Genomic DNA, 18,982 nt, shown 5'->3' on the forward strand with positions numbered 1-18,982 from the left:
TGGAGACCGCCAGTTGTTTGGACCTGATTTGATTAAGGAGTCTGAACAGAAGGTGAAATTGATTCGCGATAGGCTCAAGGTAGCTCAATCCAGGCAGAAGAGCTATGCAGATTCCAAACGCAAGGAGACAGTTTACGAAGTCGGAGACAGAGTTTATCTTCGAGTATCCCCACTTTGGGGAACAAAGCGCTTTGGTGTTAAGGGAAAGTTAGCTCCACGATTTGTAGGACCATACCGAGTATTGGAACGTATGGGAGAAGTGGCCTACAGGTTGGAATTGCCCGAAGGATTATCATGAGTTCATGATGTGTTCCACGTTTCTCAGTTGAAGAAGTGCCACGCGGAGATGGCTGACATACCGCTGAGAGATACGGTACCACTAGAAGCAATTCAATTGGACAGTGATTTGACCTATGAGGAGAAACCAGTTAAGATTCTAGAGTATGCCAGTCGAGTCACCCGCAGTAAGGTTATCAAATTTTACAAGGTTCAGTGGAGCCACCACACGAAGGATGAAGCCACCTGGGAGCGAGAGGAATATTTGCTCAAGGACCACCCTCACCTATTTTCTAGCCAACCCAAATCTCGAGGGCGAGATTCATCTTAAGGGGGTAGGTTTGTAACATCCCAAATTTTCAATTTGGAATGTTATACATTAGATCATCATTGCATATCATAATTTATTTGTCTTTGGTTCTGATCCTAGAAATTCTACGCAACTCAAGGACTCACAAAGAGAGTTGGGGATTTCGTTATTTTCATATTTGAGTTTACTCAAATTTTGAAAATAGGATCATTTGATTTAATTATTTTATCGTCAATTATTTCTATTACAAAAATATGAGAGAGGGAATAAAATGACTTTCCCAAAATAAAGAAATATTGAGGATTTAATAATAAAAATCAAATAAGATTTTATTTCGGAGTATTTCGTTATTTTATTTGAATTTAGGAAAAATGTTCGTTTTTCAAAATTGCATTTAGGCCCCAAATAAATGTTCACCTTGTGCGACTTGATTTTAGAAGTCCGGAAAAATTTATTTCGGAATTTTTGGAGTCCGTTTAGTATTTCTTTTATTTGTTTTTCTGCGCGGAATAATTTAAAAAAACGAAATTGACCTACGGGCCGTGTTAGGCCCGGACTCCTCCGGGGCCGGCCTTTAAAAGCCGGGGCACCCGACCCCGCAGCCCACAGAGCCGCCCCGCCGCCGCCGCCGCTGCGTCACCGCACTGCCCTGCCGTCGCCGGAGTTCTCGCCGAAGTTGCTGGTAGATGTTTTTTCTTTTCCGAAAAAAAACCATTCGGTTTTTCCGGCGGTTTTGTCTTTTTTTAGTTTTGGTTTTTTAAATAGATCGGTTTTTCCGATTTATTTAATTAGCGAGCGTTCGTCCGTTCGTTCGTTCTAGCGAACGTTCGTCGTTTTTCTTTTTCTCGGATTAAATCCACGATTTTTCTGATCGCGATTCCTGAACCTATTTTTGTTTTAGTATAATTTTTCGCTCGTTTATCAGAATCAGGCGATTCAAGCGCCTGGAGTTTCGTCTCGAAACCCTCTATCCGTTTAACCATCTTAAACAAGTTTTTGCCACTGTAAAAATTGCCCTAGATCCAGAATAGTAAACGAACCCTGTTTCTTTTGCCGTTTGACTTTCGTTGATTCGTTTGATTTGATTCTTTTTGCAAACCGGAGTTCTTAAGTTGAACCTTCTGGTTAGATCTCTTATTTGAGTTTTACCCGTGCATTAGATGAATACTTATTGTATGCTTGTTTGTTTGTCTGCGATAGAATACCCGTAGTGCGCCGCCTGTTACTTCGAATCTCTAGGTTTCGCGGATCATCAGCAAGGCAAGTAACACTTTGATCATACCTCCTACTACCCAGTTTTATTGCATTAGATCAATCCTCAAACATTGCATGATTAGGATCTAATTAAATTGTGGGATGGAAAGTAGTTGAGGTAGTACCTATTACCTGTTTATTATCAAACATTTGGAAGTTACTTCTACGTTTGCCTATTGTGCCATGCTATGCTAGTAGACGTGGATTGGGTGAGTAAGATCCATGACAGAGGTGAGTTTGTTAATTAATGGTTTATCTAAGGTGGCAACTTAAACACACATCTGGGTGGATTGAGGTACCTGGGTATTCCAGGATTGCCTGTTTTTTTGGACCGCCACCCAGGCCCAAAGGGATCATGAGATTTTTCATACTAGAAACTTCCGTGTGCAGCCACAAGCTATTATGGGCTCTAGCATAGTTGATTAAGTCGTGCGAACTCTTACAGGGTAGACTAGCAGATGTAGGGGAAAGTAGGTGTAACGGTCTATCCATCGTAAGGTGCTAGCGCTTCTGAAAGACTATGTCTCGGTCATCCGTCTTCTCAAACACCATGAAGCGCGAGAAACCAAACGGAGGCGATCGAGTCTTGTGGGGAAAAGTGCGCAAACCTCTGCAGAGTGTATAAACTAATCATGGTTAGCCATGTCCCCGGTTATGGACATCTTGAGTATCTAGTACTTGGATTATCATGTGAATCTCAACATGTTACTCTAAATTAATTTTGTTGAGTTTTGTTTAATAATGATGCTTAATTGGGATTGAGGATGCTGTCAACCATTCTCAATGTTTAACAACTACCATGATAGTTAAATAAAATTTATTCCTTTGCAGTAGAGAAAAATTGGCTTTACGCAAAACTGTAACCATAGAGCTTTCCACCAGCCAAATATGCATATAGTATAGCTGTATCATTCCATTACTCTCTATGTGTTACCTTGCCAGCATATTCCATGTGCTGACCCGTTTCGGGCTGCAACGTTAATGTTGCAGACTTTTCAGACGATGATTAAGGAGTTTTTAGGTCATGGTTCTATACTCAGTGATGCCGTTGGAGTTGATGGACTCACTTATCTTCCGAGCTTTCCACTGTTATCGTTATTAGATGACCTTAAGTCATATTTATTGTAATAAGTTCTCTATTGAGACACTCGATGTAATAAGTGTGTGATTGATATTCTGTTATAAATCCTTCAAGTACTGTGTGGTGTCAGCATTACTGATCCAGGAATGACACCTGAGCACAGAGATCAGACCGTTTGAGGTCTGGTCGCTACAGAGTAGGCAAGAATCAAACCACTCTAGCTAGATTGAGAAACAAGTAAAAGTAATAGTGGAAAAAGAAAACAAATGTTGGTATTGATGCTGGTAATGCGTAGGTACGTACTACGAGTCTACGAGTAGGAGCTAGGTATACGCGTCTAGTTGCAGGGCCCCATCCAAACCTCGGCGACAGACGGGACCTGATCCGTAAAACTTGTCCGTAAGTCTAGCATCGCTGTCAGGCGAAAATGCTAACGTACGGGCCGTTTTTACGGAGTCACTCCTACGGACTGACCTGTCCCTCCCTAATTTGTCCCCACCCCCTGCATTTCCCGGTGAGGTCTGCTTCCCTCAAATCAGTTCATGCCATCTCATCCTGTAACTTCTAATCCGTAAAACTTGTTCGTAAGTCTAGCATCGCTGTCAGGCGAAAATGCTCAACGTACGGGCCGTTTTCACGGAATCACTCCTACGGACTGACCTGCCCCTCCCTAATTTGCCCCCCACCCCCTGCATTTCCCGGCGGGGTCTGCTTCCCCCAAATCAGTTCATGCCATCTCATTCTGTAACTTCTAATCCGTAAAACTTGTCCGTAAGTCTAGCATCATTGTCAGGCGAAAATGCTCAACGTATGAGCCGTTTTCATGGAATCACTCCTACGGACTGACCTGCCCCTCCCTAATTTGCCCCCACCCCCTGCATTTCCCGATGGGGTCTGTTTCCTCTAAATCAGTTCATGCCATCTCATTCTGTAACTTCTAATCCGTAAAACTTGTCCGTAAGTCTAGCATCGCTGCGGGATCAGGAGAGAGCCATGCCTGCGCACGCGCGCTGCCAGCCTAGTTGCCGCCGAGGCCGGTGGCATTCTTGACGGCCTCCGCGGCCCCCGTGGCGGCGTCGACGGCGCTCTGCACGACCAGCTGCGCCTGCCCGTCCACCTCCTGCATAACTCCGCCGGCCTGGTTGGCTCCCGCACCGGCCGCGTCGTGAGCCGTCCCCGCGGCGTCGTGCCCACAATGGCCGGCCGTGTCCTGCAACGCAACCACGTTAATTACCTAAACCAGTAGCCATATGCGCACATAGAGAGATCGACGGACGAACGACACAGAGACGGCCATATGCGCATCGCCGGCCGGCCGGCCGGATGGATCGGTTGCGTGGGAGATCTGTGGATGGCTGATCTGTACGTGGCCAAGCGACGCGTCGGCCTGGTGGCTCACGTGCTCGGCCATGGATGAAGGCGGTGGATTCGGTCGAAGACGCTTCTCCGAAAGGTTGCCGATTTATAGGCGTGGCTCGTGGAGGAGGACACGGCCGCCATTTTATAGGCGTGGCTCGTGGTAGCTTGCAACCTGCGGTTCGCGTGGTGTGCGTGCGTACTGTCGGAAACGGCGCAGTTGGACTTCTCGGGCCCGCACGTGAGACGCACATGGCACAGCGTCGGAGCCCCAGAGAGTCCCAGCTGGCATCAGTGCGCCCGCCTCCAGCGGAAACTGGTGGCCGACATGAGGTTGGCTGTGAATGCTTTCGATACAAACTAGGTGTTGCGGGTGGCCCCTCTTGAGAGGAAGTTAGGCGGCGCCAAGTTGGCAAGCGCCCATTCCATTTGCTTTGTTGCTATCTTATAACACATGGACATTGGATGTAAGAAGTTGCGACAACAAATTTTGAAATAACTAAATAAATGACACTTAAATACAAAGATAGCATCTGAAACACAAAACATCGGAAGGCATGATATAGAACCAGACAGGGATACAGTTCAACATACTCAAGAAGTAATGAATCACTATATGCTGCAATTTTCTGCAGTGATAAGAATTCAACATTCAATTGTGACATCTACCGCTATACGAAAACAATAAGAACAGAACGACAGAAAGTTTAAAGGGTATTCAAGCTGAATACTCAAATTGTAAAATCACCACAAAAAATGTGACGAAAATGCCACTCAGTTCCATGAAGATCTTTGGCTACCAGTTGTTGACATGGGGGATTCTGAGACATGTCCTGCAAAGCAACCATACAATTCAATAAGCCAGAAATTGTGCAGACATCAACTGGAGTAAAAAACATGTTCTCAATGCTAGTTGGCAGAGGAAGGCACTTTTCAGCACGTCTCCTAAGAATGAAGAACCCACCATGGGCAATCGTATCTGAAGCCTTGCAAAAAAAGGAATGTATGATGCCTTTCTCGAGTTCTTGTGGCTCAGGACCCAAGCTTGTGAGCCCACCTTACTAATTAAGGGGCATATCAGATACTGTAAAACATCTGAATAACCTTGTCGTTCTACCTTCTCTAGACAAAGCAGATATATTTTAGAATTAAAAATAGGCACAGCTCACAGTTTCAACCCAAGGAATTCAATGTAAAAGAGCATAATAGATTCTGGAATAACTCAGGGAGATCTGAAACTGAGAGCAAACCTTCAGTTGGAGCAGCAGTACAGCTAAGGAGGACATAGTACTGATAAAGCTTATGAAATGTCAGATGGTCCAATTCGGGTGATATTGATAAACTACGACACTTTAATTTCATACAAGAAAAATGCAACTGACTGTAGGAACCGAATTGCAGGACCAAACTCTCACATGGTACCAAAAATGCAACTGACTGTAGGAACCAAAAATGCAACTGACTGTAGGATTCAAGATAATTACAAGAGACAAATCGCAAGAGCAAAAATTTACACCAGAAAAAAAATTTGGTACCAACAGAGCCTACAATTATATAACGAAAACAGAAGCAAATCACACCCATACTCCTTCTCTTCTTCTCGGTTTTATAGCATACCGTGCTGATCAAATAGAGGCCACGCCTTTGATTTCAGCATCTTATTAAATTGTTGCAAAGGATTAGCTATCTATAGCACATACAGATCCATTCTATTAATCAGCCCATAAAAGTACACCGTTACCATACAATAACAACTTCACTAACAGATTCAAAGCTAACGCAGAACAATTTGCAGCAGTATAGACCATGTGTTGCTGTGTGCATAGTACTTGTGCGAATAGACACGATTCCAGAAATAGAAGAGAACATAGTACTTGGGAACATGGCATGAACGCGCTTACATGAACACCATTGTCTAAAACAGAACACACATACATCTTCTCCCAGCAAGGCGGAAAGGGCAAGAGAATAAAAGGGGGCGAGGGCGCATACCTTTTAGGTGGCGACGGTGTGATCGAAGGCATTGAAAGTAAGATGTGCAGGCTAACTATTGGTCATAGTCATCACATTGGGAAAATGCTAGCATGATCTACTTCAAGTCTTTCACCATCACTGTATAGTGTATAAAATAAGTAAACATGGCACTGAAAATATTCAAAAGAATACCATTTAAAGAGTTGACTATAGAGAAATGAAGCTCACTTTGAAAGAACAGTCATGGTTGATCATCGTAGAATAATGACAAAACAAGAATAAACGCATAATAGTAGCACTCATTTCTTGTGATAAATAAATAAAACTACCCCAATTTTGGTGCATTACATCACTAAATTTCAGGATTTTAACCTCAAATTAATTATTGGAAGTAAGATAAAATGGAAAGAAATAAAGGAGAGCAGCAGATCAAAAGAACGGTTTGTAATGGAGGTGGTACTATATCAACAAGTTAAATGGAGATAGAGATCAAGGGGGTGTTCGGGAGCCCTCTGCTCCTCAACTCCGCTACGGGAGCCGCCTGAGCCGCACCGAACGAGTCAACTCCGTAGATTTCATAATCCGGAGCGGAGCGGCCCGTAGTACAAATCGCTGGAGTCGGGAAAGTGACGCTCCGCGCGCTCCGTCTCGATGGCTCGTACAAATTTTTACACGCCACTTACCGGTTCGAGAAAAAAAAAGGAAACAGAACCCCACAAATCTCTCGTACTCCCCGCTTGCCCCGATTCCTTTTCTCCATGCGCACACGTAGAAGAGCTGGAGTTGGGTGCCGAACGTTTTGCAAAATTCTAAAATATGCAAGTAGAGTTGGGAGTTGAGAAGTAAGCAGTGGAGTTGAGAAATTAGAGGAGTGGAGTGTTGCCGAACAGGCTCTAAGTTAAATGGAATTAAAGAGCTAGCAGAGGATGTGTCCATATGAGCAAAGATTGAAAAAAAGAGAGAAAGCTGCAAACAGAGAGAATTTATCACGCTCAGTTGACAGAACAGAAGCACAACGACAACAAACATACATGCTCTATGTTGTCAAGATAATCGTGTCACCTATATCATCTCTTTGAGAAATGTGTAAGCAGGGATAAGATCTTGTAGTAACTATTATTTTCGATGCGTCGGTAGATTACAGGGCTAATATAACCATCGGACATATCAAGAATAGAGCAGGAAATTCATAGAAGCAAGTTAGGTAGACATTTAAATCGTTTGAGAGAAGCGGTGTCCTTTCTTTGGACCACTTACTGCTATGCTTTGCTATCAAATCTTGCAGTCAAATACACCCTCTGTTTCTAGAAACAAGATGTTTTGGCAGTTAAAATTGAACTACTAAAACATCTTATATTTAGGAACGGGGGTAGTAATAACAAAACAGGGGTACTGCTGCTAGGTATCAAGCGTGTACTAAACAGAAGTCTTTACAAACAGGGGTGTAAGCAGAATTATTAAGCTGAGCCAGTTATTTTTTTGTAGTTCCATAAATTCTGAAAAACAGCGAATGTCTCCCTCTGAAGTTCAGTATTTGGCTATCGCAAGACAACAAATTTATGGCCAAACCATTGCAAAGGCAGCACTCTCCAAGAAAACGGGGAAAAAAGATCAACAAAGAGGTCATTTCGTGTGAAGAAAAAGTGCAGCACAGCTCAACAATCAGTAAAGCAATTCTTTGCTGGCCTGCTCAAATAGCAGTGTACTAAACGCCGCAAAACTGAATCTAGCTGAACTCCAGAAGTAAAAACCAAGAGAATTTACAGCCTCAGCCATATACTAATCACTTGTTCAGACTGTACACACACTTGCAAAAATGTACACCATATCAATCTGTATGAGACTCATCAAGAACCCCACAGCAAGAACAAGTACAGAAACTAAAAAGAACCAGATCTGGCAGAACAAAAGGGGGGGAAGACAGATGGCACTATGCTTTATCAAGAACTGAAGATATCCTTGTACAACCTCAATTAGCACCTACTGTTAATGACTCCCTCAATTTTACTTGAGTGACCAAAACTACAATCTGCACTTTTAATAACATGTAATAATATCAATCGAAAGTGCACTTTGTTGTATAGAACAAACAAGGGAAAAGAAGCATCCGTCTATAATAAAATTATAGAAACCATAATGATAACATGATTGAACCTCCTCTGATTTGTACCTACTCTGATGGGATAATGATAGCATGAGGCACAAATCAAAATCTGAAAGAAGCAAAACAAGAACCGACCAAACAACCTTGCTTATCATTCACAGCAGACTTGGTTTCAACATAACTTGTGCTGCAGGCATGTCATCTATCTAGCACAGCAGACTTGGCACACATAAGAAGAAACACCTGATGAGCGTATTCACAGAGGCAGAAACCAAAAGCTCAAAGAAGCAAAACAAGAATCGACCAAACAACCTTGCTTGGAAAATCACACAACAGAAAAAAGAAAAGAAAATTGAAGCAGACATAACAAGAAACGCTTCATGAGCATCAACAAAGTAACAGAGGCAGAAATCGAAATCTCAAAGTTTGTAGATTACTTTCAGTTAACTCCGTCTCGCTGTCAAGTGCTCCTAAATTTTTGAGTTCATGCTTCCCCAAAGTTACTTCACTGACATATGTGTTTCGTACCCATCGATCGACCCTAAATTTTGGTATCTGCTTATGCCTTGTTTCACAACAAGGCAATGGGAACCATGTGTGCCGAAAACAAGTCAGTCTTGACCTATATAGTCAAGATATAGTTAGGGAAAATAAAATGGTTCTATTTTAGCAATGTCAAATAATTGTTGAGTTGGAAGACAAAAGGATGTTTTTTTACCTTTTCTTAGCTATAAGAGATCATATCAAAGATGTGGCATCTCACAAATATCACAAATAGCACAGCGAAAATAACTGCGAATAAGCAGACGCAATCCAAGCACAAGCAACCGAAACAAGTTAAAAAGAGAGGGAAGCGCACCTTAGCCGCAGAGTCGATATGCCCAGCAGATTAGATAATGAGTCAAACTTGATTATGAACCGATGATGCCAATCCCTGAGGAAGCATACCATAATGTAAGTCAACCACACTGCTTAGTTCTGTGAGGAAGTAAATCATGATAAGCACACTCTATATTCAGCAACAATGAGTTTTTACTCTTCTATGCTACTCTGATTACTCAAAACTGAATTCCTGTAACCTCTGCTGCTCTGTTTGAATTTTCTGAACATTTGTTTCTCTTCTTTTGATTCAGTTCATAGTACTGTTAGTGCTGCTCATAATTTTGGTAGAAATCCTTTATTTTTAGTTTAACTATACCTTCTGTTTACTTCCTTCTACTGCGTGAATCCAGTTCCTAATTGTTTGGTCGATCTGTTCATTCAGTTATAGTTTAAAAAAAAAGTGCCCTGTTATACCTATAATGATTTCTATCATTTTCTGTTATGTCATACCCACACAGAACTTTGGCTTCAGCCATGTCATCTATCTACCTCATTATCTGTTGCAGCACATGTAGAACTGGCATCATTATTTCTACAAGATCTGAAAGAAGCAAAAGAAAAACCGACCGACCAACCTTGCTCCAAAAATCATACAAGAGGAAAAAGAAAAGAAAATTGAAGCAGGAACAAACACCTAATGAGCCTGAACGAACTGACAGAGGCACAAATTAAAAGCTCAAAGAAGCAAAACAAGAACCGACCAAACTTAGCAATGTGGTTGAGAATCTCAGTGCATGGTCACCAAACCCTGTCACTGACCAACAAGTCAAGTCAGATGCTCGATTATCCTGGGCGTCAACACTGTCAAAACTGTTAAGATCTTACTTCAGCTGATGTATGTGGGTTCTGGGATTCTGAAATCTCATACAAGAGAAGAAAGAAAGGAAAATCGAAGAGACATAAGAACAAACACCTCACGAGCGTGAACGAACTGACAGACGCACAAATTAAAAATCAACACACACACACACACACACACACACACACACACACACACACACACACACACACATGAGCACTCATAAGCAGACCAGAAACGGTACCTTGACGACGACGAGGACCGGAGAACAGAGAGACGAACAAGACGAGCGATGGATGAACAGGTCAGCGAAGAAGAAGAACCACCTGTGAACACACAACATCGACGACCGCTAAGCGCATCAGTAATAGGTAAGAGAAGAGAAGAACATCAAGAGAACTCATCCAAGGGAGAACAGCCCACCTTCATGGCGATGTGGAGGCGAAGTTCAGCGGCAGGCTCCGCGCGCAGCCTCCCGAAGGATGAGCATCGAGAGGCAGACCGACGGCCGGTGTTCCCCGCCGCTGCCGTATAGCAGATCGAGTAGCACTTGTCGACACCTCCATGGATCCTGATTCGTGATTGAGAGGCAAAAGGAAGGAGATTAGGGAAGAGGGAGGATTTGCGGATGCTCGTAGAGGCCGTGAGAGAAGGGGAGGAGGTGTCGGCGCAGCATCGGGAGCGTGAGGTGGGGTCGCTTGAGGAGGCGTGTGGGAGAGGGAACCATAGAGAGAGCAGGTCGCGTACGTGGGGAAGAAAGGGGCAGACCCCAATCGCCCTGGGGAGGTGTTAACTCAGCGGCACAAACCTCGATCCCTTTCTTCCTTTCTTTTCTCTCGGCACAGTAAAATCGACGTGGCTATCGCCAGTGGTCGCGCTTGATGCGTAGCTGAATGGTTTTAATAAGTCCTGCTTCATACTCCCTCTGATCTTTTTAGTCCGTACATTAGCTTTGACTGAAGTCGAAGTTTGTTAAATTTGACCAAATTTATATTAGAAAATATTAACATCTATAACATCTAATAAAATATAATATAAAAATATATTCCGAGATGGATCTAATAATAAATGTGTTGTTATGTGAATGTTAATAATTTTGTGTATAAACTTGGTCAAAGTTGGATGAGATTGACTTCAGACAGATCTAATATGCAAAGTAAAAAGAATCGGAGGAAGTACAAGCTGTAAGCTCCGTCGTAGTCTAGGTGGTTAGGATACTCGGCTCTCACCTGAGAGACCCGGGTTCAAGTCCCGGCGACGGAATCCTTTTTATAACAAGCACAGGTGTACCCAACACTGCTTTCTGCCGTGGATGATCATCACCCGTCCTGCTCGCTCCGCGGCCAAAGCAAGCCAAAACGCCGTACTTTTTTTTTCTCCCTTTGGCCCAGCGAGCCAAAGCGGAACCAGCGCGGGCACGTTGCTTAAAGGCTAAGATCTTGTAGCTTTACCCAAAAGGAAAGGAAAATAGATAAATGAAACAACAAAGTGTATCTCTTAAGCCGGAGAGCAACTAGAAAATAGTCGAGAGATCAAATTAAACTACTCCTGCTGGCCACCTACCGGCGAGCAGCAGCTGATAGAAAACACAAACTCATCCCTCTGCTGCTGTCTAGCCCAAGCAAGCTTCCCGTACTGTCCATTGGCGTGGTCGTCCCTTCAGTCTTGGTGCCCAGACGGAGACGAGATCCAGGACATGGACGGCCAAGATTCGCCCGTCGACTTTCGGGGTGGTTTCACACCACGCCAGAGATCACACAGAGGTCGGTCACTCACATGCGTGAACACTGGCGAGCGGTAACGTACAGCAGCAGCTGGATCTCATCTCAATATCTCATCCGGGAGGAGGAGAAGTCTCCAAAGTCGAAAAGCACCTCCACTTCCACTGCGCGCAGCTCACTATACCCAGTCCCCACCCCCGTCTTTCCGCTCGCTGGGGCGCGCACATGCCACCCAACAGCATTGTTGAGCATTATTGTGCCGTGCCCTCGCAAAGCGGCGCAAGCCAACAAAGGGCGAGCGAGGGCGCCACGCGCACACTCCACTAGCGAGCGAGCGAGGGAGGAGTACGATGCCGCAGCAGCAACCACCCCTCCCGCTCCCGCCGCGCATGCGCCCGCCAACGGACCGCGAGGCTGCCGCGGCCGGCCCGCCTCCTCCGCGGCAGCGCCTGGGCCAGGCGCCGAGGCCGTTCCGCGCGGCGGAGGAGCCCACGGCCCGCGGGCCTCCCGTCGCCGACAGGGCCAGGCCGCCGGAGCCGCGGCCCCGCCCGAGACTCGCGGAGGAGGGCCGCGCGTCTCACGAGGCTCTCCTCGCCAACGTCGCCAGGCCGGCGGGGAAGCCGGAGGGCCGCGCCGCTCGGGAGGCTCCCATCGTCCCCGTGGCCAAGCCGCTGGAGCAGCATCACGGAGCGCCGGAGGGCCGCGCGGCCCGGGAGGCTCCCGTCGTCCTCGTGGCCAGGCAGCCGGAGAAGCTGCACGTTGCGGCGGAGGAGCGCAAGACTCCTCGGGAGGCTCCCGTCGCCCCCGTGGCCAGGTCGCCGGAGCAGCTGTATGGCTCGCCGGAGGGACGCGCGGCTCGGGAGGCCCCCGTCGCCACCGTGGCTAGGCCTCCGGAGCCGCGGCCGGGGCCGTACTACGTGCCGGGGGGCGGCGCGCCGGCGGCTCCCGTCGCAACCACCGACAGGCCGCCGGAGCCGAGCCCGTGGCCGTACCCGTACTACTACGAGCCAGAGCGCCCCCCGCGGCGCCGCACCTCCGCCGTGGCGTCCTGCCTTATGGCGGCGGCCTTCCTCCTGTTCGCGGCCGGCGGGGCAGCGACGGCGCTGTTCCTCCTCTTCCGGCCGCAGCCGCCCGAGATCGCCGTCGCGGCGGTGCGGCTGCCGTCCTTCGCGGCCGCCAACGGCACGGTGGCCTTCACGTTCGAGCAGGTGGCCTCCGTGCGCAACCCCAACCGCGCGCCGCTCGCGCACTTCGACAGCTCGCTCCGCGTCGCCTACGCCGGCGGCGAGATCGGCTCCATCTACATCCCCGCGGGCCTCATCGACAGCGGCAGCACCAAGCACTGGTCCACCACCTTCGCCGTGCCGGCCTTCCCCGCGGCCACCCCGCCGCCGCTGGACACGTCCGCGCAGCAGCCGGCGGCTGCGGCTGTCATGATGGAGGTGGACTCGCTGCTGGTGGTGAAGGGCAAGGTGATGGTGCTGCGGGTGCTGACGCACCGGGTGCAGGCGTCCAAGGTGTGCCGCGTCGGCGTCTCGCCGATCGACGGCAGGGTGCTTGGCTTCCGGTGCTGACCCGCACAGCCACTGCTAGCTCGGGGTTTGGGGGTTCAACTGTAAGAAATTATTAAGGCAGGATTTTACAGGAAACAAAGGCAATTTCAACTAGAATCATCCGAAATTGCCAACTAGAATCGTGTGAATTTTCCGTGTCAAAACATTTCAACGAACAAGTTTGGTAAATTGGAAATGAAGGCATGGCCTGTTCTTCAGTAGCATGTCAAACATATTTCATCTCGACCAAAGCATTTCTGCATACAATATGTTGCACGACAGATCTTACATGTTGGGCTCACAAAAAGAAGACCAGTTACTATGTCGGTCGAATCTACACCTCTAATAGAATAGTTCATGGTATGTTCGGCTCCAAGATTTCATGGAGAACTCATGGATCAGGATCAGATCTATACTAATACTACTACACAACGGGTTTACTGTTTGCTCCTCTTGTTTGGGAAAATATAAGGCGGCTAAAAAGGTAATCTCGCTTGAATAGGCAGATGCGGGATAAGCTGTAGAAGCATCTGTTGACATAGAATTCTCGGCGTCATAGTGAAGGATGTCGAGCTTCACTGGGTCACCATATCTTGTTCTTGATCCAAAAGAGCATCAGTACTATCCCCATCACAATGGCCACAGGGGCATACTTCCGAATTAAGGCCTGAAAAACCACAAGTGGCAATTGCGTCAGATTAATAAGAAAAAGTATGGTGGCTAATGTTGACTAGAGATTCCCATTCTGCTTTGTTAATGAACATAGGACTGCAGATACAGAATGGAATTTGTGTGCTTCACGAACAGAAGGCGCGGAGATATTACCATTGTTTTTAAGGCGGTAAGGCAACCTAAGGCGAGCACCACCCGCTCCAGCGCCTAGGCGACGCCTAAGCGCCTAAGACGGGCATATTTGTAAGGCGCTGCCAGGGCGCCTTATCGCCCAAGCGTCCTAGGCAGGACACCTTAAAAACAAAGCACTAGTGAGCAGTTTGTGGCAGATCACAACGGGACCAAGTTAGTTTTTTACTGCACGTTTTTTATTTGTTTGGAGTGACGATTACAGCCAACATAATTTGCTGGAAGTGGCCAATCAAACTAAAATAGAAAGTACTGTACAAGGGAAATGACAATAATTATGCAGCTTGCAGCTGCTCAACTGTGATGCGCTTCTCTGTCAAAAAAAAAGTGATGTGCTTAAGCTATTTTGCAATCTGATGTGAAAAGAGAGCCACAAAAATAGGAAATGTTAGTTATTCAAATAGGAAAATAGGTAGTACTACAAACTTGTTATCAAACAAAATTACCATAATCCACTGACAAGGCAAACGTAGCAAGTATCTAATTATGGAATCTTCAAGTTGTTAAGTTTGAGAAAAAGAGGGCTCTGTGATACCAACCAAAGAAAGTAGATCTACCTCAAGACTCCTTTAATTTAAAGAAGATAATGAAAAGTTTGAGAATAAAAGAGCCCTGTGATGCTTACAAACCAACGAAAGTAGATCTACCTCAAGAATCTTTTCATTTAAGAATGATATGAAAAAACAAACAGAAGACTACCAGCCATACTCATCTCTGTGCCCAACATGAATAAATCATTTGTTTCGGTACTCAGACTCGGCTTAGCTGCTTGGATACATATAACTCATATAACTGGAGTGGAAAATGGATTTAGGGGGACAGTACCTGGCGATTGAGATCCTTTGCCTTGTCTGCATACATTCTCGTATCAGAGGTCAACCTACTAGACAATTGACTAACCTCTGCAAAGGGCAAAAAGAAACCTTTCTTTGAGCAATTGTCTTAATTGACATGGCTGAGGACTGAGGATTATGGCTATGCAATATCTATGTTTTTAAGGCGACGCTTCGCTTTAAGGCGGGGGGGGGGGGGGGGGGGGGGGGGGGGGGGGGGCGCTTTACAGACGCCTTAAAAACATAGGCAATAATACACTGGAACAGACCACGACAAGTCATGCTAAAGGGGAAGAGCTGGGGCAAGCCAGTTCAAAATACGAAGATGAAATGTTAAAAAACAGTAACATTAAGCAGAAATAATACCAGTTCAATAATGCACACAAAGCTTGAACATGTCTCAAAAAATAGGAGTATCAAGCAAACATAGCATTAAGGCAGTCATAATACTTTTATACATGTGCTAGGGGTTCCAAAAGAAGCATGTGTAATAATAACCTATAATCCAGGGAAAATCAACATGGTTTGTTGAAACACAATTACTTTGTGGACCTAACAGAAACTGTACTCACTGGTGCCTTTTAGGTAAATACCTACAGATAGCTAATTGTAAATATGTGCAGAAATCATTTGCACGTCCATCAATCTAGAAGACATAATGATGTAACAATTCAACATAATAAACATAGATGACAGTGGCAAACTCACGATCTAGTTTTTCACCCACACCAAGAACTTCTTGAACATTGCGAGTCATAATCTGGTGCACCTCGTAGAGCTCATCATTCAACTTGGCAAGGTTCCTTTGGGTTCTGGTATCCAAATACAGTTTCCTGGTTTTCTGTATGAATGTATCTAAACAGAGACAGATAAGCTATCACCCAGTAGCTAATAAGAAGCTGAATGTGAAAAATGTCCATATAAGATCGAAGAACCATACCAAATTTGATGAAAGCATATGGCCTTGCAGCAGTTTCAATTTGGCTACCATTGACCCTCTCGAATTCATTTTTTAGATCTTCTAAATACTGGAATGCAAGTTTCTTTGGATAAGAACGGTCACACATTGTCAAATAGCATACACGGCTCTCAATGATGTAACTGTTTTGTTGAATCAAGGTGGAACAAGAGTGCCATGATAATTTTACAAGGAAAACAGGCTAAAACTACAGAAGAGGATTTGATTCTCCACGTATACTATTCGCAAAATTAACAATGTATCTTACTACATGCAATGTAAATACAAATGTATCATGAAGACAGATGGTGCATATATGACAGAGCATACACACAGTGGTGTACATGCAAAAGAGAAAAGGCCCAAGAAAGTGTCTTTTATTCATTATTCAAGTCACCAGCCTTTTTCCCACATAAGCAGTATGTTACCTTTGGCTGTTTGAAATGCTAATGCATACCAGGTGATTTCAATTCTTATACAAATTAAGCGCTAACAGAAAATAAGAATGTGCATTATGCCACAAAACTGCTTCGAGATGAAAAATTAATTGTTCTCCTTGTATCTGATATTTAAATGTGTGGCCTAGACTTGTACAGGTACTCAAATTCCCAAAATCGACTTGCAGAAGCAACTTTGACTACCAATGAAGCAACTACAAGGAATCACAGATCATCATAAACATGAAGGATTCAGGAAGTACTCCCTCCGTTCCAAATTACTCGTCGTGGTTTTAGTTCAAATTTGAACTAAAATCACGACGAGTAATTTGGAACAGAGGGAGTATAAGCTAGTTATCTAATTAGGCTGCATAGACTTGCATGATTCTATTCCCCTTTGGCACAGAAAACTTTGACAAAATAGTACTCCCTCCGTCTCATAATATAAGATCGCTTTGCAAGCTGTAAGATCGTTTTGCAAGCTAAAACAGCTTGCAAAACGATCTTATATTATGGGCCAGAGGGAGTAACAGAAAGATCACATGCTTCGCAAAACAGAAACTAAAATGCTGCAGATGACATAAAGGTTAAGGATACTGGAAATAGTAGGGTCCAGTCTCGATTGACAGCCTTGATGATTCGTGTTGGCCTTTAGATAAGTTTTTGAACAACAGTTTTGCTTGCTGCTTGTAGAAGTCAGCATCCTTCAGATCTCGACCATCATCTAACCCCTCCGCCAATGGAAGGCCATCAGTGATACGGGCTATCATTGTCAGCTTCACCATTTTGAAAAGATAACAAGACACAAACTAGCATCGCTAATGTAAAAGTGCCACCTGCACAGAAAAGCAGAGGAGAGCTAGTAAATAGTTCTGATATGTTCACTTCGGTATAGTGTATCCTACTTATCAGTGACCCATATATCTCAAATACTAACAGCTTAATATCTCAAGCAACAGTGAATGTCCAGCATATTCTCCATAGTTACAGAATATAACAGGCTCAGAGACTATGGCCATGATGATGACCGAAAAAATATTTGTAAGATAAATGCACATTATTGCTGGTGACGACACATGGAATGTACTCACCAGAGCATTTTGCAACAAATTGTATCGCAAAGCACTGACTGACCTTGATTCACGTGCTACTAGTGAACACTCAGAGTCCGAACACATACGGCTCCATTAACGAAATTTCAGTCCACTAATCTGTGAACGCAGAGCCTAGCACCCAATCACCCACTGGCACGATCCCTAGAAACAGCCACTTCATCGCAGACCACTCCATGGCAACAAGGGAACATGATCACTTGGTTCAGCGAGCAACCTACCTAACTGCTTTTGCGAATTCGCCGATACTATATCCGCGATACCACGAACCGCTGATGAGAAATGGCGCAGAAACCACATGCGTCCCTCATTCCAAAGAGCTGGGCCGAGGCAGCGGCTACAACCAATCCACCGCTACGCCCCCGCTAAATGGCGCAACGAACACCCCGCTTCCCCGCCAAAACCCTAAGGGCTCGCCAGATCGATCGCAAACCCCTCAGCGAATCCAAAACGACAGAGACGAACAGATCCTGAACGAGCGCAGGGCTAGATCCGCGCGGATCACATGTGCGGATGCAGCCGACCCCTGGGCAGGGCGGGGGAGGGTGGAGGCGTGGCAATGGGGAAGGGGGTCGTGCTTACCATCTCGCGGCGAGCCACGCCTCGCGTCGGGTTCTGGTTCGCGTTGAGTGAGGAAGAGAGGTGAAAGAGAAGCGGAAGAAGAGAGAGAACAAACTACTAGGAGGGCAAGCGCCTTTTTTTTATGACAAGGGCTTTTTTTTACTAGTTAAATGCGCGTGCTAGGGGCAACAATGCAGACAGTCTATGTTCATACGCCAACAATGCATACAAATCCTGGTGTTCGCATTCATTTCTGAATTTATTTCAAGATTTCCGGCGATGCGTATTTAGTGAGAGGAAACGTTCCCGTCGATGATAAGGTGCCTACGATGACTTTGTAAATTTTAAGATGATATGCCGGCTCAGTCTTTCGGATATGCTCGTAAAGGTAGGGTGTGCGTGTGTGCGTTCATATGGGTGAGTGTATGCACGTGTATATGAGTGTTTGCGTCTGTATTGTGTTAAAAAAAAGATAATGCATACAACATGTAGGCGATGAACATGACTGTCATGAGCTACATTCTTCCCTGTATCTAAACCCTGCCACTGTCTTCGGCGCCCGCAACCTCCTGCACCCCACACTCAAGTCCATTAACCCCTTGCCTCACCTCCGTCGGCGAAAACCCACCACAACTACAATTCTTCTTTCTCTCATCGCCTCCATTTTCTCGTCACACGCCTCTTGAGATGATCACGACGGAACAACGAACCACCTCACCATCGGATCCACACAATCATAGTCGTCCACGATTCATCTCATCACACGCCTCTTAGCATCCTTCGTCCTCCACGCCTCCCTGACACGGCATGGGTGCCTCAGATCATGTCGGCACCCTCCCAGCACCAGTAGTGTCTCACAATGATGTCGTCGTTGCATCACCGGCTTGCAACAAATTCCTGTTCCCCATGC

General features: G+C 45.6%; 3 protein-coding genes and 1 non-coding gene across 10 annotated transcripts; 2 read left to right on the forward strand and 2 right to left on the reverse strand.

The window, feature by feature from the left end:
- Positions 1-1,770: 1,770 nt before the first annotated feature.
- LOC125543444 (uncharacterized) lies at positions 1,771-10,834 on the reverse strand. 6 transcript variants are annotated; one of them, XM_087546679.1, is made up of 7 exons: positions 10,460-10,834; positions 10,281-10,362; positions 9,215-9,289; positions 6,270-6,389; positions 5,242-5,399; positions 4,213-5,110; positions 1,771-4,131 (listed from the first exon to the last, which is right to left on the reverse strand). In XM_087546679.1, the coding sequence occupies exons 6-7, from the start codon at positions 4,330-4,332 to the stop codon at positions 3,940-3,942; spliced, it is 312 nt and encodes a 103-aa protein (XP_087402805.1). In that variant the 5' UTR covers positions 4,333-5,110; positions 5,242-5,399; positions 6,270-6,389; positions 9,215-9,289; positions 10,281-10,362; positions 10,460-10,834; the 3' UTR covers positions 1,771-3,939. The 6 variants fall into 6 exon arrangements, 1 of the variants encoding a protein (XP_087402805.1); XR_015618458.1 differs by lacking the exon at positions 1,771-4,131 and adding an exon at positions 9,939-10,047 and having other exon boundaries at positions 4,869-5,110; positions 5,242-6,421; positions 10,460-10,822; XR_015618457.1 differs by lacking the exon at positions 1,771-4,131 and adding an exon at positions 9,939-10,047 and having other exon boundaries at positions 4,869-5,110; positions 5,242-6,389; positions 10,460-10,821.
- A 392-nt stretch (positions 10,835-11,226) lies between these two features.
- On the forward strand, positions 11,227-11,299 carry TRNAE-CUC (transfer RNA glutamic acid (anticodon CUC)). The gene has a single exon. It is a non-coding gene; the product is annotated as a tRNA-Glu (tRNA).
- Positions 11,300-11,632: 333 nt separating this feature from the next.
- On the forward strand, positions 11,633-13,528 carry LOC125543445 (uncharacterized). Its single transcript, XM_048706802.2, has one exon. It carries the CDS (start codon positions 12,108-12,110, stop codon positions 13,329-13,331), a length of 1,224 nt encoding a protein of 407 aa, XP_048562759.2. The 5' UTR covers positions 11,633-12,107; the 3' UTR covers positions 13,332-13,528.
- LOC125543446 (25.3 kDa vesicle transport protein SEC22-1) lies at positions 13,522-18,232 on the reverse strand. Of its 2 annotated transcripts, XR_007298456.2 has the most exons (7): positions 18,094-18,232; positions 16,997-17,235; positions 15,945-16,105; positions 15,713-15,859; positions 14,997-15,073; positions 14,136-14,275; positions 13,522-13,977 (listed from the first exon to the last, which is right to left on the reverse strand). XR_007298456.2 is itself a non-coding variant. In XM_048706803.2 (6 exons), exons 2-6 carry the CDS (start codon positions 17,182-17,184, stop codon positions 13,894-13,896), a joined length of 657 nt encoding a protein of 218 aa, XP_048562760.2. In that variant the 5' UTR covers positions 17,185-17,235; positions 18,094-18,232; the 3' UTR covers positions 13,522-13,893. The 2 variants fall into 2 exon arrangements, 1 of the variants encoding a protein (XP_048562760.2); XM_048706803.2 differs by lacking the exon at positions 14,136-14,275.
- Between the last annotated feature and the right edge of the window lie 750 nt (positions 18,233-18,982).

Source organism: Triticum urartu, chromosome 3A, assembly GCF_056163025.1.
Source record: "Triticum urartu cultivar PI428250 chromosome 3A, HENAU_Tu73, whole genome shotgun sequence".
In the NCBI taxonomy this organism is placed as follows: Eukaryota; Viridiplantae; Streptophyta; class Magnoliopsida; order Poales; family Poaceae; genus Triticum; species Triticum urartu.